Source organism: Microcebus murinus, chromosome 9, assembly GCF_040939455.1.
Source record: "Microcebus murinus isolate Inina chromosome 9, M.murinus_Inina_mat1.0, whole genome shotgun sequence".
Lineage (NCBI taxonomy): Eukaryota > Metazoa > Chordata > Mammalia > Primates > Cheirogaleidae > Microcebus > Microcebus murinus.
In genome coordinates, this window is record NC_134112.1 from 66,696,701 (window position 1) to 66,724,136 (window position 27,436).

At 36.3% G+C, this 27,436-nt stretch overlaps 1 protein-coding gene across 2 annotated transcripts in view; it reads right to left on the reverse strand.

Moving 5' to 3' along the window:
- IMMP2L (inner mitochondrial membrane peptidase subunit 2) overlaps nucleotides 1-27,436 on the reverse strand; it is an 841,176-nt gene that overhangs the window by 681,811 nt on the left and 131,929 nt on the right. Inside the window, exon 5 of one of the 2 annotated variants that reach the window (XM_076006548.1) lies at nucleotides 10,768-16,426. The exons of the other annotated variant lie outside the window; for it this stretch is intronic. Within the exon in view, the coding sequence (XP_075862663.1) occupies nucleotides 16,411-16,426 (16 nt within the window). The 3' untranslated portion in view covers nucleotides 10,768-16,410. Of the gene's footprint in view, nucleotides 1-10,767; nucleotides 16,427-27,436 lie in introns of those variants that run through there. 2 annotated transcript variants of the gene reach the window in all.

The following is a 27,436-nucleotide window of genomic DNA, read 5'->3' on the forward strand; positions in this document are numbered from 1 at the left end:
CCCTTCCCCTTGATTCTCATGGAGTTTTAATTCCCTCTGTGCACATATGTGTTCATCAGTTAGTTCCAATTTATTAGAGAGTACATGTGGTGATTTTTGTTTTTTAATTCCTGAGATACTTCGCTTAGGATAATGGTCTCCAGTTACTTCCATAATGCTGCAAAAGACATTAATTCATCCTTTTTATATCTGGGTAGTACTCCAGTGGTATATATATATACCACATTTTGTTAATCCATTCATGAATTGATGAGCACTTGGGTTGATCCCACATCTTTGTAATTGTGAACTGCTGTAATAAACATTCAAGTGCAGGTGTCTTTTTGAAACAATAACTTCTTTCCCTTTGGGTAAACACCCAGTAGTGGGATTGCTGGATTGAATAGTAGGTCTACTTTTAGTTCTTTGAGGAATCTCCATACTGTTTTCCATAAAGGTTGTACTAATTTTCAGTCCCACCAATAGTGTATAAACATCCCTTTCTCTCTGCATCCAGGCCAGCATCTATTGTTTTTGGACCCATCTTCTATAGGTTTTTATACTTTGGAATACCACAACATTCTCCTGAAATGTGACTTCCTTCATGTTCTCAAATGCTATATAAATACCAGCCTTATATAAAAGTTTCAAGTGCAAAAGAACAAATAATTCTTCTTAAAAATTCATTGATGATGTAGAAGACATATTTTGCTACATGTGTATGAAATTGGTACACTTACTAAAGAACACAGTCATAAAAGTACTAGTGTTTCAATTTTCCTAAAAGGTCTAAAATAACTAATGTCAAAGTCAGCCAAAATGTTGCAAATTGGTTTTAATCATGAATTGGTGAGAGCCTAAAAAATCAGTCGGAGGTCATATCATAAGGTCAGAAAGAGTTTTAACATTGAAACCAAGACATCTATAGAAAAGTACTACCAATTATTTAAATATCAAAAGTAAGCCCATTCTCAAAAAGCCAAATCAAGGCCGGGCGCTGTGGCTCACGCCTGTAATCCTAGCTCTTGGGAGGCCGAGGCGGGCGGATTGCTCAAGGTCAGGAGTTCAAAACCAGCCTGAGCAAGAGGGAGACCCTGTCTCTACTATAAATAGAAAGAAATTAATTGGCCAACTGATATATATATAAAAAATTAGCCGGGCATGGTGGCGCATGCCTGTAGTCCCAGCTACCCGGGAGGCTGAGGCAGAAGGATCACTCGAGCCCAGGAGTTTGAGGTTGCTGTGAGCTAGGCTGTCGCCACGGCACTCACTCTAGCCTGGGCAACAAAGCGAGACTCTGTCTCAAAAAAAAAAAAAAAAAAAGCCAAATCAAGAAGACTAAAAATCATTAAGTTATATCTCTAAGAATAATGATTATTTAATTTTAACATTTATCAAGCATTAAATGTATTTGAAAGGCAATGAGATTTGGCTCCTCTCATTAAAGTTTTATCTCCCTAGACCTAAGCTTTGATATACCGTTTGTTACTACCTCTCAAAGCAATTCAAAACACAGGGAACTCCATCTATCATGAACATCACTATGTTGAATGCTGGGATGGCAAAGATTAATATGAATTGGTCCCTGGTCTTAAGATGTTCACAGCCATGAAATCGACTCAGTATAATGTGATACATGCTTGAAAACGATGGTATCTAGTGCTATCTGTTAAGGAAGCAATTAATTCTGTTCAGGGGCAAAGGAAAAGCTACAGAGGAAGGGTAACATAAACCTTTATAAAAATTCCAAAAAATATGAACACTAAAACTCTCATCTAAATAAAAGACTTCAACAATCGGTAAGATCCGAGGTCAAACTCCAATTCAAACCCCTATTGGCCATGTGAAACTGAGCAAGTTGTTTGGAAACCTAGAATGTAACCCTAGTTCCACTGCTCACTAGCCGTGATTTAGACAACATTTAACATCTTTCAGCCCCGATTTCCTAATCTAGGAAGGGAATCATAGAGTCATGTTCTGTGATCCTTAATATCGACTCTGGTTCTAACATGAATCTATATGTTATATCAAATTAGAGAAATTCCTATCTCTGTTGGATGTCATCATTTAGCATATACCTCACAGTACTACCTACTATGTGTCAGGCATTATTCTAGGTGAAAGGGAGAATTTTTCCAGTGCCTTCCTCACAGTAGCATAACTGCAAACTAGCATGACTAAGCAATTAGAGAGTGATCTTTGCCTAGATTTCTATCTTGTACATGACTGCAAAATAGCATGACTAAGCAACTATAAAGTAACACGTGACTAGACCACTGACTAGACCATGGTCTTGTGCAGACTTTGTAACCATTTGCTTCTGTAACCTATAACAGGCACCATGCTTAGACCCCATTTTGATCAGAATCTGGAGGCGAGACCCCTCTGAGCCCACTGGTGTAATAAAAGCCTGTTTTGCAGAATTCTCGTGTGGCTCTCGGTTTGTTTCCCGGTCCAGTTTGCTGTAACATAGGCACGTTAGGATCTATACATAGGATGTATCAGTGAACAAAACAGGCAAAAGTCTATATTCTCAGGGAGATTACACAGAAAACATCTTACTGGAAAATCTTTAAAAATGCTTTGTTATCTGCTTGCTCAAACATCATTTCCCTGTGCAGTTTACATATGTATTAAAAATAGTTAACACTGGGAAATTTCCAAAAAACTATCAACATTAACACACACAGAGAAATCTATAGGGTGATAATGAAGTATAGCTGGTAACACTAGCATCAAAATCATGTTTCTCTAAATTCACACTGAGTCAGTGAGCCTTAAGTGGCTTGACAAAAAGGCAATATGCTAATGAGGTCCCATAAACCAATTTAGTATATAGCCATCTTTCCTTCCTCGTTTAAACAATTCCATAGTTTCTTGAGAACTATGATACAGCCAGTTTTATTTAAAGATAAATAAAATCTGTACGTGGTGAGAAAATATTAACACAAAAATCTAAAATCTCACTTCTTTTCCAAACATTCCATTTCCATACTTGGTGTTTGTTCAGCCTTATTTTAGGCCATTTCTTTATACAAGGTCTTTATTTGAGAGTTATATATTAGTACTGTTTGAAAACTGATTTATTATTCAATATGCAGTTGTGACATACCCACTCTCAGACACTTCCAAAATAGAAACACGCTCGGAGTGTATGTAAGGTGAAAGGAGTTACTAAAAGGATCTGTGATGAGGTAAGGAAGAACAGGATCTACCTGCCCTCAGAATACACAGCAACCTGAGAGCTCACATGGCAAATCTGACGGCCTTCTGTGCTTGGATTCTTCTCAGTCTGCTTCTCTCCTTTACTCATCTACTAATGTCTCTGCACGCCCCTTCCCATTATGTCATGGTGATATCTTTTTCGTGGTTACTGTAAGCCTCCTAGATTCTGCAGTCTGCCTTCTCTCAGAACATCTGCATCATTCTAAAAAATTTCCCCCCTTTCCTTAGGAGAGAAGCCCCTACTAGGTTATAGGGGCTCTCCTGTATAGAGCTTACCTGTGGAACAGAGTTCGTGTGTTCAGCCTCTTCCAATAGCTGTGTGCCTTTGACTGCTTCTGAATAATGGGGTCACATGATTAAGTAAAAAAAAATAAATAAAAACCCAAATCTTGGTAACATATGCATAAGGCACCCATCAAGAAGACTACAGGACAGCAAGTACCATGAGGTTTCTAAGAAAGACCCATTGTGATGGGCAGGCACTTTCTGTGGACTGTATAGTACATAATGATACAGTATCACCATAAAGACCCATAAGTACAGAAACTGAACTGAAAAGTCGCTCCCGCAAAGTTAGACCATTTCTTTAAAGGCACAAAAGTGAAGTGAACACTGGCAAATATTTATTACATATACTAGAAATTCAAAATTCTAAAAGGTATGAAGATGTGGATGTGTTTATGTGTTTATATGCTTTAGAATAAATAAATTCAGGTTGGGAAACTATTCTTTAAAGCAAAGCAAAACAAACATACAAATAAAACACACTGTAAAAACACTATTTTTAAAGCTGAGCCCGTCAGCATCAAACATGCACTGCGAAGTGGCATGTCTTAAGTTTCAACCATAATTGGTACTCTCCAAGCTGTGAAACTTAGAATATATTGACAAATGGCCACAATTCTGGGTGAGAAAGCAATCATCCTGGCAACTATTTCCCCAAGTTTCAGCATTCCAATTTTACCAGTGAGGAACAGCCAGCATTACACAACTGCTAGTCTGAGGTTCTGTCCCAGCCTCACGCATAAAAATTGCAAGCAACTGCCAAACAAAAAATAAAACACAACAACCAAAATTTGAAATAAAACTTGTTAGGCCAGGCACTATGGCTCATACCTGTAATCCTAGCACTCTGAGAGGCCAAGGTGGGAGGATTACTTGAGCTCAAGAGCACAAGACCAGCTTTAAGGAAGAGTAAGACTCCATCTCTACTAAAAATAGAAAATTAGCCGGGTGTAGTGGTGCATGCCTGTATTCCTAGCTACTGGGAGGCTGAGGCAGAAGGATCGCTTGAGTCCATGAGTTTGAAGTTACTGTGAGCTAGGCTGACGCCACTGCACTCTACCCAGGGTGACAGAGTAAGACTATCTCAAAAAAAGCCCTTGCTTTATGTTGAACACATCTATAAAATACTAGAGCCATATGAAAGAAAAGGATACTCTGTTTTCTTTCTTTCTGATGGTAGGCAGAAGATAACACATATTCCCTTCCCCTCCACCTGCCACCACCCAGATGCCACTGGCTGCCATCACACAACCACAAAATGAGTCACCTTAGAAGAATGCAGATACCTAGGAAGGCAGAGAAGAGAGCTAGAACTGGGGCTTTAGTGACATGGTTAAGGCATTGATCAAGTCTTTCCTATAGCCTGCCCTAGCTCTCTGTTCTTTTCACTTATATTTGCCAAAAAATATCCTTGGCACATTCATACTTTGGATCAGACATCATCTCCCCTAACATGTAGGGCTCAAGCAGCACAAATCAAAGGAACAGCCCAGGAACTTCAGAAAGGACCACACCTCCCCAGAATCTACACAACCACACTGGGAGTAAAAACTGAGATTTCACCCTTCCCTCTCTCACCACAACACTCACAATCTTACCAGGTTTATCGTCCTCAGGGTCATCAAAACTAATCATATTATAATATGTCCTTACTTCCCCTTTTTCTGTTTCTTTCTTTTTTTTCTGTTTCTATTTTTTTATTACTTGAAAAAATTTTTTTAATTTGTAATGTCGTTTACCCAGAACCATGCCCAAGAAGCCTTGAGCAAGTGGACTGCTTATTTCCCCTGTTCATCAGCCCCAGAGAAGCCCAGGACTCCCAGACCACCTAATTCCCACACAACTCTGTGGGCAATGAGACAACCCAAACACACCAAGGTATCCTTCCTTCCGTGACTGCTCTCAAATGGCGGATGCACAATGAATTGTATTTATTGGTTTGTTTCCTCTATTAAAATGTAACCTCCACAAGGGCAGAGATTTCTGTTTTTTAGCTGCTGTATGGCAGTACACAAAGAGCACTCAATAAGTATTTGTTCCATGAAGGAATATCCAAAAGTTATTTTGGAATATCCAAAAGTTGTTTTAAACATGTGTGGAGAGGAAGGGAAAAGGTGGTTTTTTTTCCGAACTTGGCATATTTTAATCTTTTCATATGAGATAAGATTTGGACTCATAAAACATAGAATTAAAATATTAATTTTCAACACATAAAAACACTACCAAAACCTATGTCTATCAACCCTGGAATACTGCTCTGAAAAAAATCTATTTTGGCTTCAATTTATATCTATAAATTACCATATAAAATATAAACATATATTCTCAAGTCAATAACAAGTTTCAAAAACTAATTGCTTCCTCATTATTACCAAAGTGGTCTCCATTGTTCACAATGCACTTTTCAGAATCAAACACATACACTCATCTTAATGAGTATATGTTTTACGGCTTTTATATGGACTATTTTAAAGCTCTAAAATATTCATAGGCATTCTAATTTTCTGAAGTTTTAAAAAGGTATAAGCACTCCTTTTTAAACCAACACAAAGAATACAGGAGACACTGTGTGAGAGTGGTAGGAAAGGGGTTATGGAAATCCTCTGTACTTTTTGTTGAATTTGTATATAAACATAAAACTGCTCTAAAAATAAAGTATTAATTAAAAAAAAAATAAATGTGCAAAGAGACTTCCTATGAGCTTTCAAGTGATCACTGACATTGTCACCTCTTCTGATGAGTTTTTTGGTGTTTTTTTTTTTTTTTTTAGTATAAGCAAATTATGTTTCATAGAAAAAGAAAAGGTAAGAGTGGGGGCAGGGCACATAGAGAAGGAATTTTAAGTTATAAAAGCTATCTCTTTCCGTTCTAGTCTGCTCAAAAGGTCGTTAATACAATGTATAAACAAACTAAGAAACACTAGTTTTACACTACGACACCAAACAAGGAAAGAATGACGTGAGCAATCAAAATTCCTCATCAGTTTCATTTTCCTCTTTCAAGTGCTGTAGATCATGATCATATTCTTACAAATACTCATAAATCCCAAACATTTAAGGTGAACAAATTATCGAGATGAAAGTGAAGATAAAGCATTGATTTAATATTTTTTGTTACCTGTTGGAGGAATGGGGCCTAGAAAATTATCCATTTTTTTCCTTAGGATTAAGCAACTTGCATAAATGATTAAAAAAATTATAGAGAAAAAGAGAGATCATATGCCTCCCACAGAGTAGTTGTTAAATGAAGATTTCTTAAATTTAACTGGATATATCAACGAAGGGAACAAACAAATTTTCTATGAAAAAGAAAAAAATTAGAGATGGTCAAAAAAGTTAACATACTGGAAGGCAGTGATAGTGGCATCTTGAAATAAAGTTTGGTATCACCTACTAGGTAGAGTTGTTTTGAAAACTCAATGAGATGTTTGCAAATATACCCAACAAATGTCAGGCAATAAAAATATTAAAATTGAGAAAAACCACCGAATAAAGGAAAGAAAACTGCTTTCCAATGCTGCTAAGTACGATGAAATAGAAAAGAGGCCATGCAGTTAGGATCCTCTTTCCTGGTTCTTTGATGATCCAGAAGCCGCCACTTGTAAGCTGCTGTGGGGTAGAGATTTTAATTTGTCTGTTTTTCTCAACAACTTTGGTTATAAGCTTTGTTAATGCTTACAAATTCCTATAGGAGAAAAACTGGTTAGTGAGGATTATGATCTAAAAGAAAATACCTTCAAGAATGGGGTGGTAAGGGTAGAATGAATTCTAGTATTATAGCAAAAAGAAGCACTAAGATTTGATTCTACATCTTTTATGCCAAATTAATTTATCCTCTGCTGAGTACAGTAATTCATAAATCCTACTCACTCTGCCCCCTAAGCATGAATGGAGAACACAGGGAAATATATCAGGGATTTAAATGAACATATTTTTAAGTTAAGGAATTCATATTTGACAAGAATGGCTTATGTTTTAGAAAACACTGTTTTGAATCAAATCAAAGTCACAAAGTTGTTTATTTTTTAATCATGAAGAAAAAAATATGCCAAACACCTCTTTCTGGTACTAGGCTTGCCCTGACCCTTCCTATTTCAGTCTGCAGCAAAGACCCCATTCAGTTCCTTAAAAAAAGCCAAACCCTCACCATAGTTACTTCAAATTATGAACTATTCAAGCACAAAGCAGGTGTTTTAAAATTGCTCACAAGAGTTATGCATATAGTGTCATAAATGTCTATAAATGAATACTATATAATGCAAATTGATAATCTGTTAAAAATTCATTTGCAAAAATCAAGTGAATATTCATGTAATAAATTCACAACTAAGCCTTTTATCTTTCCCAGTATTGATCATTCTGTAGCTGGTGAGGTCCTGGATCAGGCTGATGACAGGAGATAACTGGACAGGAAAGAATGGCAACACTAGCAGAATGACTAAGAAAAACCTATAGAACTCTGTGATAAGAAGCTAGTTCTCAGGTGGGAAAAACGCAACATTAGAAGAAAATGACAGGACTTAGCAATTCTATAAAGTGAGCTTTTCCAAGTCCATTCCATCCCCACATTATTACTGTACTTACATCTAACAAGCACTCTGATGCACAACTTATCATCAGGCTCCTGCATTTTTCACTGTATTAAGGCAAGAAATCCATACAGTTCTTATCAAGTTAAAACTGAAGGACAGTCAGATCCTTGGGAGTCAAACAAGTGAAGACATAAGTAAAATGGCTGTGGTCATAAATCAAAAGCTAACAGGGCCTGAAACATGAGTCAGACCCTTTAATAGTATTCTCTCCTAGCTTGGCAACCCAAGTGAGAAAACAAAGTGTTGGGGTTATTATTGCCTGTGCAAAGACACTGGATGTCGCATCTGATATTAGTTGTAGCTATCAAATTGTTCAGAAAAATTCTCACACGAAATCAGGTAAGACTATTATCGCTAAGACCACACTTTTGTTTTCAGAGATAAGAAAACATCCTATATATTTAAAGATGCTATCATGATCTGTCAAGACAACTTGAATATTTTTGGTAAAACCTTATCATTTCTAACAGAGTTTTAGCTCTTTCATAGCACCGGTCATACACTTTAGTGCTGTCTCCCATGTAGGAGGTGCTCAGTAACAGAGTCTTAACTGAATGATTAACTCAGCAGAACTTTCAGGATTGAAACTATAGACGAAAAGTCCTCAAACACTGGTGCCATATTTGCCAAGCGTAAAAAAGTATAGGCTTGTTGAGTGTTGCTACAGAGGGGAGAGGCAAATCAAATGATAAAAGCTACCAGGAAACAGATGGAAAACTAACAAAAATCAATAATAATAATGGTCTTGTAAGATAGTGAGATGTCTGCCACCAAATAATTGCTGGTCCAGCAACAAAAATAAATAAATGGGACATGATCAAACTACAAAGCTTCTGCACAGCCAAAGAAATAGTCATGAAAGTAAACAGACAACCTACAGAATGGGAGAAAATTTTTGCATCCTATCCATCCGATAAGGGACTGATAACTAGAATATACTTAGAACTCACGAAAATTAGGAAGAAAAAATCAAATAACCCCATTAAAAAGTGGGCAAAGGACTTGAACAGAAATTTTTCTAAAGAAGACAGAAGAATGGCCAACAAACATATGAAGAAATGCTCAACATCTCTAATCATCAGGGAAATGCAAATCAAAACCACAATGAGATATCACTTAACCCCAGTGAGAATGGCCTTTATCAAAAAATCTCCAAACAATAAATGCTGGCGTGGTTGCCGAGAGAGAGGAACACTCCTACACTGCTGGTGGGACTGCAAACTAGTTCAACCTCTGTGGAAAGCAATATGGAGATACCTTAAAGCGATACAAGTGAATCTACCATTTGATCCAGCAATCCCATTGCTGGGCATCTACCCAAATGATCCAGTGACACTCTACAAAAAAGACACCTGCACTCGAATGTTTATAGCAGCACAATTCATAATTGCAAGGCTGTGGAAACAGCCCAAGTGCCCATCAATCCAAGAATGGATTAATAAAATGTGGTATATGTATACCATGGAGTACTATTCAGCTCTAAGAGACAACGGTGATATAGCACATCTTATATTTTCCTGGTTAGAGCTGGAACCCATACTACTAAGTGAAGTATCCCAAGAATGGAGAAACAAGCACCAGATATATTCTCCAACAAACTGGTATTAACTGAGTAGCACCTAAGTGGACACATAGGTACTACAGTAATAGGGTATTGGGCAGGTGGGAGGGGGGAGGGGGCGGGTATACACATACATAATGAGTGAGATGTGCACCATCTGGGGATGGTCATGATGGAGACTCAGACTTTTGGGGGGAGGGGGGGAAATGGGCATTTATTGAAACCTTAAAATCTGTACCCCCACAATATGCCGAAATAAAAAAAAATGTATAAAAAATAAATAAATAAAATAATTGCTGGTCAATCCACTTGCTTAAATTTTGATTTCCAGGTATGGTACTCAATTAGCTCATTTGTAAAATCTGGGTCAAGCTTGGAAACATGCATTTTTAACAAACAACCCAGTTGATTCTCATGTAGGTAGACAACAACACACACTCCTGGCTAAACAATCATGCCTTCGCAAACCTAAAAACAGATTTCCTACATTTGGTAAAAGTGACATTTGATGAACTATGAGGTCCATTTGAAAGGTAAGAGTCTTTGTTTCTATGAGATTATGTAGTCAGATAAAGCAAAATAATAACCACAATCACAACAATAACAATAATAATACAAGTAACTTAAAAACATGTATTACTTGATATGTATTATAGTGTCATCATTAAGGACTCGGGCTCTAGATTTAAAATGACCTGGCTTCAAATTACTTAATAGCCCTGTGTCCTTGAGCAAATTACATATCTTCTCTAAACATCAACTTTCTTATGGGTACAGTACTGATTTCACAGAGAAATTATGAGGAGTAACTTTGTGTTAAGTGACATACCTCAAAATTATAAACAATGAAAAGCAATGGTAAGAAGATCTGGACAAATCTGACATGTTTTTAGTTAAAAACATAAATTATGAACATAAAAAGCCTCATAACCTCATATACTTTAAAATATATAGGTGGCCAATAAACACATTAAAAACATATTCAACATCATTAGCCTTGAGGGAAATGCAAATCAAAACCACAATGAGATACTATGTCACATCTACTAGGATGGCAGTAGATAGTCAAAGAGACAAATACGGATCAACACCTAAGTGGACATATAGGAGTAACATTGGGTGTCGGGAGGGTGGGAGGGGGGAGGAGAGGATGGGTATATACAACCACAATGAGTAAGATGTGCAACATTTAGGGGATGGACATGCTTGAAGCTCTTACTCAAGGGGGGAGGGGGGCATGGGCAATATATGTAACCTTAACACTTGTACCCCCATAACATGCTAAAATAAAAAAAATAAAATAAATAAATAAAAATAAACAACAATGTTGATGAGGATGGGGAGAAATGGAAACCCTATACATTGCTGGTGAGAATGTAAAATGCTTCAGCTGCTTCAGAAAACAGTTTGCAGTTCCCCAAATCCTTAAGCATAGAGTTACCATATGATCCAGAAATTCAAATCCCAGCTATATACCCAAGAGAACTTAAAACAGGTATTCAAACAAACACCTATAAATAAATGTTCATAGCAGCATTATTCATAATAGGTAAAAGGCAGAAACAATCCAAATTTCCATCAACTGATTAATGGATAAATAAAATGTAGTATATGTATATAATGGAATATTAAACCATAAAAAAGAACAAAGTACTAATTCATGGTATAACATGATAAACTTTGAAAGCATTATGCTAAATGAATAAAGCTAGTCACCAAGGTCAACATGTTGTATAATTCCATTTATATGAAATGTTCAGAGTAGGGAAATCTATAGAGACAGAAAGTAGATTAGTCATTTCTAAGGGCATAAGGGATTAAAGTAGTTTGGTGATAACAGCTATCAGATATGGAGTTTGAGGATAATAAAAATATTCTGAAATTATTCTGGGTCAGGTGTACACACCTATAATCTCAGCATTTGGGGAGGCTGGGGTGAGAGGATTGCTTGAGGCCAGGAGCTCAACATCAGCCTGATAGGCATAGTTGGAGCCCATCTCTACAAAAAAAAACTTAAAAATCATCCAGGTATTGTGGCCCATGCCTATAGGCCTAGCTACACAGAAGGCTGAGGCAGGAGAATCACTTGAGGTTAAGAGTTGGAGGCTGCAGTGAGCTGTGACCATTCCAGTGCATTCCAGTCTGGATGAAAGACCAAGATTCTGTCTCTAAATAAATAAATAGGTTCTGATGAATGTACTATACCCTGTGAATATACTAAAAGTCATTGTATTGTAATATACTTTAAATGGGTGAATCACATGTGTGAATTAAATCTGAGTAAAGCTGTTTTTTTTTTAAAAAAAGGAATATATGTTATATATTTATAATATATATGTGCTTTCTTCTATTGTTGGATTTTTTTTCCCCTGAGAACTCACTTATTACTAAGTTCTATTGGCTTTTCTTAGTAATTCTCCTAAAATACTATTATTTCCTTTCCTATATGTTCTTTCCTTTCCCATAATAGGTACTTATAAGGTAAGATAAAAGACAGCTAAAAATATATACAAAAAAAAAGAGTGGCATCTTACGCATATATATTATGGAAAGGAAAGAATGGCTATATATATATATATATACTTCTATATATAAGGAACTGCCATTCCCTCTATTCTATGTCATTCTAACAGGGCCGTCAGGCACAGGAAATCACCAAACCCTATTCCTGCCACAGAAACTGCTTGGAAATTTCTGCCACTGAATGGCCTCAGCTGTCTATATTTCCATGCTTCCAAAGAAACCTACTTACTCAGCTTTGCTTTAGATTCTGTGATATATCCACATGAACCAATAAATCCCACCCCCCTTTTTTTTTGTTTCGTTTTTTTTGAGACAGTCTCACTCTATTGCCCAGGCTACAGTACCGTGGCATCAGCCTAGCTCACAGCAACCTCAAACTCCTGGGCTCAAGCAATCCTCCTGCCTCAGCCTCTCGAGTAGCTGGGACTACAGGCATGCACCACCATGCCGAGCTAATTTTTTCTATATATTTTTAGTTGTCCAGCTAATTTCTTTCTTTCTTTCTTTTTTTTTTTTTAGTAGAGACAGGGCCTAGCTCTTGCTCAGGCTGGTCTCGAACTCCTGAACTCAAACAATCCGCCTGCCTCGAAATCCTGCCTCTTAATTTGCTTAGATAATCTCTCAATTTAGGTTGCTTACAATTACAAAACTCTATTAGATATGCACTTTTAGTTGTTCCAATCCTTTCTCCAAAAGTAATTCTATGAACAATTTGCTCTTAATCCTACTGTAGTTTTCTTTATGTATATAAACTACATATCCATATATATAAATGTCTTATCATAATATTACATATAAATACACCATAATTGATTTTATCATTTTTCATTAGTAATTCTCATATCTAACCAAGTTTTATTTATTTATTTTTATTTTAACATCAAGAGAAATAAGGCATATCCATTGAAAATCTATCAAGTTAAAATCCAAAAAATGTTTACTAAATAGATTTGGTGCTGAATTTTTTAACACACTTTTAAATAAGATAAGAAAAAGCTGAAAAATAATTGCTAATCAATTTTTGTTTATAATTCTGTATGCAGATAATATAGAACAATTATAGAACAATTATGTATCAGGATATAAGCAAAATTGCATGACAATCATCTTATACCAGTTGAAGCCATGCAAATTCAATTCGATTCTATTAAATGTCAACTCTATAATGTTTCTCAATGTGCTGATTATATTAGCATTCAAGGCATCCATTAAAAAAGTTTACAGCTTAGTATACTTATAATCCACTTAGTCAACATTTTATATTGTCACAGATATAAAAATTGATAAAATTTCAAGGAAAATTAAATATACTTAGAACAAAAATGTTCATAGACTCATTATTATAATTCTAATAATACTTTTTTTAGTAGCTACTAAGTCTTACTATCTCAATTATTTTTCAAAAACAATCCTATGAGGTAAATATTGTTGTTATAATCATCCAAGGGCATTGTGGTAGCTGTAATGGGCAAATCTGAGATCTGAAGTCAGTTCTTTCTATCTTTAAAGTAACTTTCTTAACCAATACCTCTGTAATATCATAATAATTATTTTAATACTACCTGAAGAGTTGAACTGAAGACTTTTTACAATATTCAATTGTATTATCACATTGATATTAACAAAAAACCTTTAAATAACAAATCAATTTCCTAAATAAGCAAAAGACTTATTAAACCCTAGTTCTTAACTTCTTGGTACGTGAGAAGTTACAATATCAATTTCTTTAGCACTATGATAAAAGTGAACTCAAATTAATGCAAAGCACTTAGTTGATAGACTTTTTATCTTTACAAACACAAAATAGGTTAGTATACACTCCTAATGGCACAGTTATTATGCATAAGAAACAGACACACAATTTCATAAGAATACAAAACAATATGAAATATATCATAATTATAACATTGTTACACTGTAGCTCTTTCCACATTTATGCACATTTAATTAAAATGGTATTTATCAAAAGGCTAATGAGACCATTTTGAAACACATCTCCTGCAAGTCTAATGAGACAGTAGAATACAATCTGTTTATTAACTGAAGAACAAGATATGTTGACATCCATGCCCAGTAAGCAAAGACCAGAATTATCAATAAACTATCATTGAAAGCTCCTCATACACATTACAGTAAAGTCCTATTAGAAACAAGAAAAACGATGTATAATGTCAGCTCCCCATTTCCACAACAGAATTCAAGCTTAAACTGATAGATAAATGAAAATTTGTATTCAAGTCAAAGAACTTACGTGATGAGAGCACATAAATTATATATTCATGATGCAGAATTATAATTGTTACAGATATTTAAATACAAGCCATTTTAAAATTACAAGATAAGTCAAGATGTTTACATGATAAAATAAAACGTCATAACAATGTACCTTAAATGAATCTCACATTAGATTGCTGTACCTCAGAAAAACATTGTTGATATTTCGCTGAACCAAAAACCAATTCCCTTATTATGTGAATATATATTGCCATGGTATTTCAAGTTACCACAATGAAAGGCAAGTGGAAATGCCTGTCATTTGCTCAAATAATAATAATATTAATAATAATAATATATATCTGAAGGCTTTCAGTTTCAAGATTAGAAAATTCCAAAGTGATCAAAAGGGCACATATTGTCAAACTCTGAATAACAAAATTGTTCAACATGTAACTGCCAACATTTGCTCATCAAGTAAACAGGAACTCAGCCTAAGATTAAATAAGAAAAGTAGAAAGTCAGTTTAAATCTGAAATTTTTAGATGAAATAGAATTCTTAAGCAATTTTCTGAACCAGAATCTTGGCTAAATGTTTGCTAACAGTAATAACAGAATTCATACATACATATAAGTTTAGGTAAAAATAAAATCCACATATACATTGCAAGTGGCAACTGTTCTCTACAGCCAATTTAGTACTATAAATTATCTAAATAAAAATCAAGTGAGGCCGGGCGCAGTGGCTCACGCCTGTAATCCTCGCACTCTGGGAGGCCAAGGTGGGCGGATTGCTCAAGGTCAGGAGTTCGAAACCAGCCTGAGCAAGAGTGAGACCCCGTCTCTACTATAAATAGAAAGAAATTAATTGGCCAACTAATATATATAGAAAAAATTAGCCGGGCATGGTGGCGCATGCCTGTGGTCCCAGCCAAGCTGGAGGCTGAGGCAGGAGGATTGCTTGAGCCCAGGAGTTTGAGGTTGCTGTGAGCTGGGCTGATACCACGGCACTCACTCTAGCCTGGGCAACAAATCGAGACTCTGTCTCAAAAAAAAAAAAAAAAAAAAAAATCAAGTGAAATACTAGAAGATGGTAAAAACAGCTCCATCAAAAACTCTTCTGTGCATATTCTTCAACATAAATTAACACTAAATAATTACATCACCAGTAATTTGTCAGGGCAAAAAATGATACTTTATTATAGCACCAAAATAATTTGAAGGCATTCACAGTATTGTGTCTTTTTATTAACACCTATCCAATGGCACATTTATTAGCTGTCATATTAAGATTCTCCCACAAGTTTTTAAACATTTGTTAAGAAACATCCTTTACATTTAAAATGACATTAGACTTAATATCTTTAAAGAATATGAAATAGCAGATTATATATTTATTGATTTCTACAACATACTCCAGCCAGATAATGATCTTTTGTCAAACTCTGAGCAATCTAACCATGTGGTCCTCCTCACGCAGACTGACAACAACACTCAGAATGTAATAAATGCAAAACTATTTACCCTAAGTGGAAGTGAAGGGACAAGTTCTACTCTTCAGATTCTTATTTTTCTTTAAAATTTTAGTCCCTTGAAATTTAACTTCTTGAGTTAATATACCACTATTAGAAAGCTGCAGACTTGTAATCAATACCTTTACTAACAGCTATTCCCCAGGCTCTCGTAAATATAAGCACCAGAGGTATGCAAGATAGAAAATACCCAATTAAGTTTTCCTGGACCAATTTAGCTTGTCCAGCTATTGAATATTTTGACAATAAATATATTCATACTCTTGAGTTTGAGAGAGAAAAATTAGTCCTTTAATTAGCAGTAAAACTGGTTTAGAAATTGGCCATCTGGCTTGTCTCTGATATACTCTGAGATCATATCATGTCATCAGAAATTAAAAAATATATATATACCAGGCATAATTTGCTAACCTCAGAGTATAAACTTAACTTCAGCTTCCTTCTCACTGCTATCTATTTTCCATGTTGCCAGAGTGAGGGAACAAATCTGAGCTCCTCATTCAGATATAAGTAGATCTAAAAAGAAAGAAAACCATGTCATTACCCAGATATCTGTATTTGAGTCAACAAGCACTGAGACAACACTGCACAAACTGCTGTAGCTGACTAACTTGGATGGTTATAATATTGCCCCTGGACCCATGTGAATAGCTCTTCTGGACTTGAGTCATTCAATAGATAATAACGAGTGTTCACATTGCACCAGACACTGTACTTAGCACTAGAAACATAAAGGTTAAAAAAAAAAAAGTGTTAGAGTATGGTGAGGAAATACAAGCAGAAAAAAATATATATATTAGTACAACCTAATAATTGCAGTAATAAATTTATGTATAAATATTGCTGCTAACGTAGACCTGTGTTTTTCAAACTGGGAACTCTTGTAAGCCATAGAATCAATACAGTCAGTCAAAAATAGGATATTTAAAGTAAATTTTTATATAAGACATTAATGTCATGAAATAAAACACTGTTTTGTGAACTCTTGTTCCAGTATAGCTTTAAATACAGACAGAGATTTCAGTAAGCTATACACATAAATATGAGTACAGTATACATATCTCCATACATGTGTGTACTGGGTCACATTCTAAAACATACTTCTAACCAGTTATGGTCAAACAACTTTGAAAGCCACAAGTAGAGGAAATGGAAATTTGCCTGAATAAGTCAAGGCAGTCTTCATGGAAAAAAAAATAGCATTCAAGCTGAGACAATATGAAAAGGTTTGTACAGCAAACGGATAGGAAGCCCTAAGACAAAGGGATCAGAGTACATACAGGTTGAACTCAGCATATTTCTAAGAACTAGATTAGTTTGGTATTAGTGGGGTGCAAAGTACAAGGGTTACAGAGGGAAGTAGAGAAGAACCAGACCATGTCAGACCTTACAAGAGACACTACTGAGCTGAGAATTTTGTCCTATAAAAAGTTGAAAAAGTAGGAGCAGAGAAGCAATATAAGCAGAGGCTGGATGATATTCTGATAGCAATATAGAGTTGCTTTGGCCAACATGGTATCCTCTAGCCAAATTTGCCTATTGAGCACTTGAATAATATTTTAGATAGACTAGGTCAAATGAAATATATTATGATCAATGCCATCCCTATTATTTTATTGTAGCTACTAGAATATGTAATACTATGTATATATGGCTTGAATAATGAATCAATTGGACAGTACTGGTGTAGAAGATGAACTGGAAGGAGGAAAATACACTAGCAATGATGAGACCAAGTTAGGCTATTGCAATTGCCAAGGCGAGAGATCACAGCCTCAACCAGAAAACAGAGAGGATTGGGGGAGAAAGGTTCAAGAGACAAAAGGAAAAACAGAAAAGATGGGACGTGGTGACAGACTGGATGTAAGGAATGAGGGAGAAGTCATTTGTTCATCCATTCATTCATTCAAACAAATCTTATGGCATGTGTAGGATATGCCAGGTACCATGCTGGTTATGCTACAGTGAGCTAAATGGAAATATAAATGCTTATCAACTCTCTGGTTTGGGAAACTGGCAGGAGGCTGTTACCCTCCACTGAAATAGCAAACAGAGGAAAGAAGAATACTGTTGTTATCATCAAATGTATCAAGTATGAAATGCCTGTGGGTTATTTAAATGGAAATGTCTGGGAAGCAACTGGATGTCAGGATCTGAAATGCAAGAAAAGTTCTAAGCTGAAGCTAGAGAATTTGGAGCTGTCAGTATACAATTGGCAGCAGACCTTAGGAGGGGTTTTACTCCAGGAAAGGTGGAAGAATGTTAATGGCCAGAGTCGGAGAAAAAAAACCACACTCAAAAGACACTAAAAAAGAGAAAATGTAGATAGTAAGTCCACTATCAAAGACTAGCCAGCTATGAATGAGAAAAATCCATAAAAGGTAGAATCAAAAAAAATCAAAAGAGAAGGTTTTAAGGACGTAATATTCAATAAGATCAAATACAGCAGGAAAATAACTTCAGAGAAGCATTGAAAAGTAAACAAAATGTAAAAAGTACAAAAGTATTTGGCAAGTCAGAGATCACTAATGACTATGAAGGTGATCCCATGTGGGCACAAGGAAACTCATATGTCCCTCTAGGGTTTTTACTATGCACAGCTGAAGTGGTGGGTATGGGAGAGACTTTCCATCCTACCTGTGTAACCCCAACTAGCTCCTTCTGAAGGAAAGAATCACAGCTATCACAATGAGCTACAGTTTAAATCTTTTGGGTGGAGTTACTGTGCTTTAAAGAGAGGAATCCAAATTCCCTTTTTTGACCTAGACTCTTTCTGTTTCTGGTGGAGGTAAGCACCACCTAGGCAGGACCTGGTCCTCCAGGCAGAGTAGTGATGATAATTTCATATAGTTAAAAAAAAAAAAAAAGAAGAAGAAGAAACGTTGGCCTGGCCATCCTCGTCTCCACTCTGCTCCAGAGTCTCTACCTGCAACTGGATAGGTGAGCAATATGGAGCCTCACTGGACTAGGATTCCTAGGTAAGTCTCCAAACAAAAGCTTCATCGTTCAACACCCATTACTGGAAAAGCCAGACATTGAGTGCTATCTAGTATTTGTCCAGCTATTAAACAACACTTTATTTCACTGTTGGCTTCCATAGCTTTTCATAAATCATACTTTAGTCCAGAACCCCAGAAGGCAAGAGGCATTGGTGGAAGATTCAATCACCAAAACCACCCTTGAAACTCCTTTATCCAAAGCCATCAGCAACAAAATAAAATTTGCACTAAGTTTTTCTGTCTTTCTTTTTCTTTCCCTCAGCCTGACCCCCCTGAAACCCTTCCTCCTTCCACTTTCATATGCTCAAGTCCATGAATATCCAGTTTGTATGTCACCTTCTCAAGGAAGTTTTCCCTGATCTGTCCAGTTACATTTTAATATCACTGCCTCATCTATGCTGTCATATGCCTTACTTGGATCTCCATTAGGCACTTTGTTAGAATTAGTTATTTAATTGTATCTCCACTAGTCAATCAAATAGAGATTGCTAAATTCAACTTTATATTAATATCTCTGGCCTTGAGTGCATTGTCAAGGTTAGTCCCTCCTCCAAGTCACAATTCACCTCTCCTCCTCCCAAATTCCCAGAGCACTTTGTAGGGCAGCAACTGAGCCCAGCTGCAGTCTATCAGAACGGTCCCTCTACTGTTGAAAGACAGAAAGAAGGAGATATTGCATATCATAGATAAACAATCTCTTTTGACTCTTCAGCCAAACACTGTTCCATTTGGCCTGGAGCTAAGGAATCTCCTAATCATTAGGCAAAACAGAAGATACACAGACAGGTGAAAATGAATCATGAAGTCGTACACAGGACAGAGGCCTAAGAGATAGCTGGCACTTGGGGCTGCCCCCCTTTATTTCAGAAGGAGTATTTTACACACATACATTTAAACTGGATAAGGTTAGGAAATACATAAATTGTACTTAATAAATACAGAATTTCAAACTTGATTATGAATGATGGCAAAGCACCTTATAAAGTAAACTAAAGCACACAAAGTACTTCCAAAGACATCCATTTCACACTTGAGGAAATGAAGTTTTAGAAAAAATGGGTGGGTTCTGTAAGGCCTCATTCATCAGCCAATATTGAACAAATGCCTACTATGTGCAAGGCACTGGAATTGCAGCAGTTCTGCCATCATGGAGCGTTTTCTTATGGGGGAGACAGATAATAAATTTTAAAAAATAATAAAAAGTAAAATACGTCAAATGGTGCTACTGGAAAAATAAGGCAGGGTGGGACATAAGGGTATAGTTTTGAATAAGACAGCCAAAAAAAAGCCTCATTGACAAGAATGACATTGGAGCACAGAAAGGCGAGGAAGAGGCATGAAAGGCGAGGAAGAGAGCCAAGCAGTTAGTATCCTAACCTGAACTATAACCGAAATCTTGGCTTTCTATAGTTTATGTCAGCAGTTAACCTTTTTGGCACTAGGCACTGATTTCACACAAGACAATTTGGGGGTGGGAGGTGGAGCTCATTCACTGATGTGAGGCAATGGGGAGCGGCTATAAATACAGATGAAGCTTTGCTGGCTCACCTGCCACTCATCCTGCTGTGGGCCCAGTTCCTAAGTTTCATGGGAGATAATTTTTCCATTGGAAGTGGGGGCGGAGCTGGGGGGAGGCAGAGCTCTGCATCCAGGTTCCTAACAGGCCAGGACTGCTACGTTCCTAGCCTGGAGGTTGGGGGACCTCAGGCTTATGTTCTTTTCAATACAGACATTTGCCTATAACACAGGCAGACCCTGACATTCAGCAAAGTAGCAGGGGAAGCAGTACCCTATTCTCAGCATTTCAGGCACAGTAGGAAAGTGGTTCAAGAAAATCCTGAACAAGACCCAGAGCACTAACCCAAGTGAGTCCCCAACCACACATCGAGATACCCCAAAAGGATGCCAAATGGTCATTTTCACTGACAGGACTAGCAATATCACCCCAAATAGTAAAATGTTAAAGTTGTAATGAGAGAATGTTTGATCATTTTATTGCTATTTTTAAAGGCAAATGTCCTGGGTGGTTCGTTATGGGTTCTATCATACAAAATTCATTTCACTCTACTGAGTTACTTGGCTGTCACAAAACAGAAAATGAGCTGCAACAAGAAGAGCATATCAAGAGGGGGAAAAAAAAAAGCACAAATGTTTGGTCCCATATCTAGGTCACTGTCTTCATCTGAGGCATGATTTATTTGTATCTATACTTCTCAGTTTATTACCCACTTGCCTCTACCAACTGAAGTAAGATTTGGTTGAGTAAGATGGGGTAAAGAAGCAAAGTCCCAACTACTCCACATGATTAATAAACAACCTGATGTAGCCATCTAGACAGCAAGCAAATCTTTGCTGAATAAATGACCTCCACGAGTAATACTTCCTTATGCCAAGTTGGCCCCAGTCCTTAATATCTTCTTCCTTTGAGATTCATCTATTCATTTGCTTAACAAACATGAACTGTGTATCTGCAATAAGGCAAATACTTTGAGTGGTTTCCTATTTGAAAATGGTATTTGTGTGTGTGTTCACATATATATATACACATAAACACACACGATCATACATTACCCCTATGTGGCTCCCACTTAAGAATATTTCCAAGCATGTCAATTAATTAAATTCAAGTGTGAATGTATATGTATTTCTATATGTGAATGAGTGTGTATGTGAGAGACATAGGCAGGCAGACAGAGAAGGGGAATGGGATAAGATGTAAGTAAAAGTATAGGAAAAATCTCAAAAAGTTCATGAGAAAATGCAAACATACATAAAGAAAAAGAATAACATGAGCCTTCACTCATTTCTTTGCCCTGTGCAATCATATTCACTGCTCATCAACTGCTTTGTTTTACCCCATACGCTTCCTGTGTTCCTTAAAGGTTGTATGTAACCAAGATCTGTCTTTAAAGCTATTGGCAAAAATATATGTGCCATAAACTATTAGCTGACAAGTAATTATATTTTACCTTGCAAAAGAAAATTAGGCACAAAACAATCCCACAAAAAGAGTGATACCGTTGTTTCTCAAAAGACATGAGAGAGAGAATGAACCAAGATAACAACTTAAAAGTTTCTATCTTACCAGCCATTAATTTTAAATTTCATTTTGCTTTTTATACCACATAGCACTTATTCAAAAATAGCAGAAGAATCCCTATATCTATTTGTTGTCCTGCAAAAAGAAAAGAAAATACTATTATTTGTATTTCTTGTTCAAACACTCTAAGAATAAAAGAACTGTTTTCAGAAATGATGAGGTTCCTGCAGATAACATTTACCCACAGGATTTGAGGTTTTTTTGTGACATAAAGTGCAGAGTACTTTGAGGATGGTTACAGATGCAATGGCACAGAAAAGGCTTTTAACTTTGGCTCATTTCCTCTGACCACCATGCCTCCATTTTAAATTATAACCTCTCAAAGCTACAGATCCTTTACAACTAGCTTTTAAACTATCTTTTCGTGGTATCATCACAAAATAAGAACACAATGTTGCTTGAAAATAAAAGCACAACATTATTGGACTCAATAACTGTTCTCATTATTGCAAACCAATAAACAAGGCTCAACAAAAAATTGTTTTATCCTAATAGCTATTGCTTATCAAGCTGCCAAGAAATAAATCCAGAAGAAACCAAAGAAAAATATGCCTTAACAATATAGATGGCTTCTTATTCAGAAACTATCTTTAATATCAGAAATGGTTATCACCTATCACAGTGCTATTATCCTCCATAATAGAATCTAAGCTAAGCACTAAAATTCTGTCATTCGCATCTAGAATAATATTTAAGAAAAAAGACAACAAAAATACTAGAGAATCCCATTTTTAATTTAGAAATTTCTTTTATGATATAGCCCATACCAAATGCTACCTGCTCAGCCAAATTACTTTTAAAGTCCATACAGCACTTTATATGCAAAGGAAAATAATAATAGGGCTGGGAAAAATAAGAAGTATCTGGGCCCCTTCCCTTTGGTTGGGGCTGAGGAATTAGCTGGCACAGCCAGCAAGGTTAGGACCAAATGTTCAACAGGTGATTAGGGACAGTAGGGTGAGGTCAAGGAGGTGACCCACAGAGTTGCAGGATTGGTCACATACAGGAGGAATTGGGCAAACAAGTAAACATAGTGAAGATAATGGTAGCCAGGCTTTCCAGTGTTGGAGAAGGAAACAACCAGTATAAAAAGAAGGAGGAAGAATAAACTCTGCTGCTTTCAGTTGGAACTGGAACGATCAGTGGTAACGTATTTTTTTAGAGATCATTCAATCAATAGATAGATGGAGATTGTGTGTGTGTGTGTGTGTGTGTGTGTGTGTGTGTGTGTGTGTATGCACATACAAACCTGTATTTCCTAGGTTTGTTTACTGCAAAGATCTAGCAGCGACAATATCCCAGTAGCAATGGGCTACCTTAGAACCCAGATCTCAGTTTCTAAATATCATTCTCTGCTAAAACGAACCAGAAATCCTTGGTATTCCTAGGGCTGGCGCAGGAAAAGTATAAGATAAGCCTTGATCACCTTTTAACATGATGAACTGAGAACACAAAGTCACTTCTGTGACTTTGACTCTTCATGAAGAAACATCAGATAACCCCAATAGAGAAACACAATTTGGCTGTACTCTTCAAAATTGTCAAGATCATCAAAGACAAGGCAAGACTAAGGAACAGTTCCAGACTGAAGGAGACCAAAGAGCCAGGACGACTAAATACAAAGATTGGATTCCGGACACCAAAAGAACATCACTGGGACAACTGGTGAATTATGAATATGATCTTTAGAATTATCTGGTAATACTGTATCAATATTAATTACTTATTTTGATGATTATATTGAAGTTATGTTGGAGAATGGCCTAATTTTTAGAAAGTAGTCACTGAAGTAATAAGGGAGTTCTGGAGCATCATGTCTACAACTTACACTCAAGCCAAAAAGAAAAAATATCTTGAAAATAATAATGTGTGGAAAGTAAGGGGACAGAGAGAAGAGGGAGAGAGAGTATAAGGCAACTATAACAAAATGTTAATAATGGGAATCTGAATGAACAATACATGTAAGTTCTTTGTTCTATTCTCATAATGTTTCTATAAGCTTGAAATCGTTGTAAAATAAAAAGTTTAAAAAAGAAAGAAATGTTTGGCCTTAAATTGCTCAGATGCTATTAGGAAAAGCCTTAACATTCTATGAAGGGCCACAGTCTGCTATGAATTTTGCAGGAAAAAAAAAAAAAAACATGCTTGTGACTAGAGGCAAAATACAGCCTGTATCATTCTAAAAGCACTCAAACAAAATAAGGATGTTAAAAAGGGTTTTTAACATCAACATATCTAAAAAATATAATCTGTTAATTCTTATAAAGCACTTGGCCGAGGAAAGGTGATGTATTTCAGGTAATTATAGGGTAAAATTGTAGAGAATCTCTGGCAGTCATAAAATACAAGAGCCATATAGACAAAGAGACTTGTCACCCAGAGCCCTCTTCGAGAAAGGACTCACTCATGGCCCGTATGTGGGGAGTGCGGTACGACTCCAGGTCAGTAGACTCCAATACAGCCACCGCTGCAGAGCAGAGAACCATCCTGCCTTGGGGCATTCCACATCCTGTGAGGGAGCAGAGTCCACATGGGGCTATTTTGAGAACCATAGTGTCCCAGCCCAGCTTGGCCGGGCCCGATCAAGCCTGCATTACAATTTGGCTTCCTCACCTGCTGCTCCATCCTGTACCTTCACCCCCTTTCTTTCCCCAGTGGTGATCCCTAACATACATCTCGCACCCCTAACTCCTTCTCAGTGTCTGCTTCTGGAAATCCCAACCTGCCACAGAGCCCACCTTTGTGATTTGATAAATCATAGTTTAATATAGGCACATTCTATAATTTTGTCTTGTGAGTGGGTAACTTTATTTCCAACTCACAAGACAATTATAAATTTTTTCCAGGTAAATTCTGTCTCTAATTCTCATATTTACCTTCTCATGCTGTATGACAGAAGAACTGTACTTTCTTTCCCTTTACATGTCAGTCCAATCTAAAAGATAATCATTGTTTAAACAACAAATTTCCCTCTTATGGTCCATTAGCTCCTGCTGCTTGTTCTCATAGTGCAATTGAAATACAACAAAACAATTTCCATGGCAATAGATAATAATCTAGTAAATGTGAATTTCTGACTTAGCAACAGAATAAAAAAGAGGAAATTATGGGACTGCAGTGAAGCTAAATTTCAATTTCTTTGTGTGTATTTTTAGTATCACATCTTAAAACAAAGAAAGCACAAACAAAGCAGATACATATACATATAACTATGAGACTAAAATTCTAATTATAGGATAAATTTATAAGATTTCAATAGTCAACTTATAATTTCACTCCCTACCTTACTACCAAAATATATTCAACCAACATAAAAAAATCTTACTTTAAGAATTTAAAAAAATTCTTATAATTTTTATTTGAAAGTCTATTATCTACTATAATATCAGATCCAACTACTAATACATCCTGTTATTTTCATTTTTAGTAATAATTACAAATATGGCTTAGATAAAGGAAAGATTTTCCAAGGACTAACCAATCTCTAGAAAGCACAGGAATAGAGGAACTGGAGAGTCTGTGAGTATCAGCAGATCTGCTGTTGGATATTCGGTTAGCTGAGGCTCTCCACTCCTCTTGTCAAATAGGCAGGACAATGCTCTCCTCCAGCAGCCTGTGCAGGCTGCTCTCAACTCTGCACCTGCTCTTCTCCCCAGCCCCCGAGCCGTACTCGCACCAAGAGTCATTGTTCTGTGCCCACACTTTTTACCATTTGTTCTTGTTACTGTAATCGTATAATTTAACTAAATTGTTCACAAACTGATAAAATGGGAGTGCAGAAAAGGGAAGGATTGTTGCATCTAAGGAAAATAAGTACAATGTTTTGCAAAGATTTGATAAAGATAAATATGAGCAAATTGGGTGTGACCAGTGCTAGACTGTGGACAATCTGTGAAAAAATAATTCAAATCTAGAAGAACACTATACTCAGACTGCTTTGTAAGTGCCTTAAACTTTTGCCCTTTTTTATAAACTAAACTGAAAATTGTGGATAATGTATTGTCTGTGCTCTGTACAAGAATGACTGTGCGAAACTTCAAACTTCTTAAAGTAAAAAGCTTCAGCTTTACAACAACAACAAAAACTGCAAACATGGAAAGAGTAAGTGAGACAAGAGCATGAGTTCAAGGAAGCCTGGATAGGACTCTGTATGGCACTACAACCACACCTTTCTTTTATTTGCCTCCATTCTCTAGGTAGGAGGATTCTTTCCCTGCTTGCCTCACTATCCTGTTCCTGCTGTGCATACACGGATTCTTCATTTCCAGCTTGATTGTACTTACATCCAGCATACCGCAATCTGCAAACTGTATTTTCTCTTTGGCTATCTGCTACCCAAGGTAGGGCTCAGACAAGAATTTATTCTTACTCCCAAAGTCACATGGGTAATTACTTACTTGACCATATTCCAATCCTTTTAGCACGTTTCCCAATTGTCCGACCAGGAAAACAGTTACCTGGACCACTCAAGTCTCTTCTCCTATTCTAGTCATCTTTTGATGATCAATGTGCCTGTCCACTGGAAAGGTACAGAAGCTACCATAAAAAAAAATTTCACGCCAACAGCTTTTGTATATTTAGATTCTAAAGCATCTGATCTGACTACTTTCTAATCCATTCTATTGTCTTAACTTAATTAGCTACTACTGAATTCACTTCTGATCAACCTGTGATATCCTTATCTCTCTCCAGTTTTCTAGGTCTTAACTCAATGCCTCCCTAATTATGCTAGAATAAAATCTTTAAAATATTTTGTGATCTCTGGAATCAGGATATATCTTACAGTCAATGATATTATAGTCTAATGGACAATATTTTTTCTTGCTTAGTGGTACATAAAATAAGGCTGCATCTTAGATTCAGTATAGTAGGTTTCTCTCTCAACAGTTTCTGGCCAACCCCAGAGATAATCCATGTAAAGCATCTAGCATCGACTATGGCATATAGTAAGTGCTCAATAAATTCTAATTGTTGCCATTATGCACATCATCATCATGAAGTTTCAGAATAATAATAATAACAACAGAAGTTTCAGAAATAAAGATTAGTCAAGTTAGGGATCTGATGTATTCTCCTTATTCTACTTCTTCTTTGAGTGTATTTTTGGATTTTTTTTGTTGTTGGTTGTTGCTTTTCTGTCCTAATTTTCTAAACTTTTCATTTGTCTCTGTACGAGAAAACAGTAAAAACTTTGATGGAATTGCTAAAGGTTGTGCTAAATGACTTAGCTCAGAGTATTCAAAGCCCAAAGAGGTTGGGATCTTTTCATCTCAAACAACTTTAAGTAACAGTTCCTATCACTAGCCACCAAATAAAAAAAAAGGAATCTCGCTGGATAATAAACTTTAATATAATTCCATGGTTAGACGTTATTTTTGAAAACAACTGTAATCAATCATCTTTTTTTTCAAGTAAAAGATCCAAATC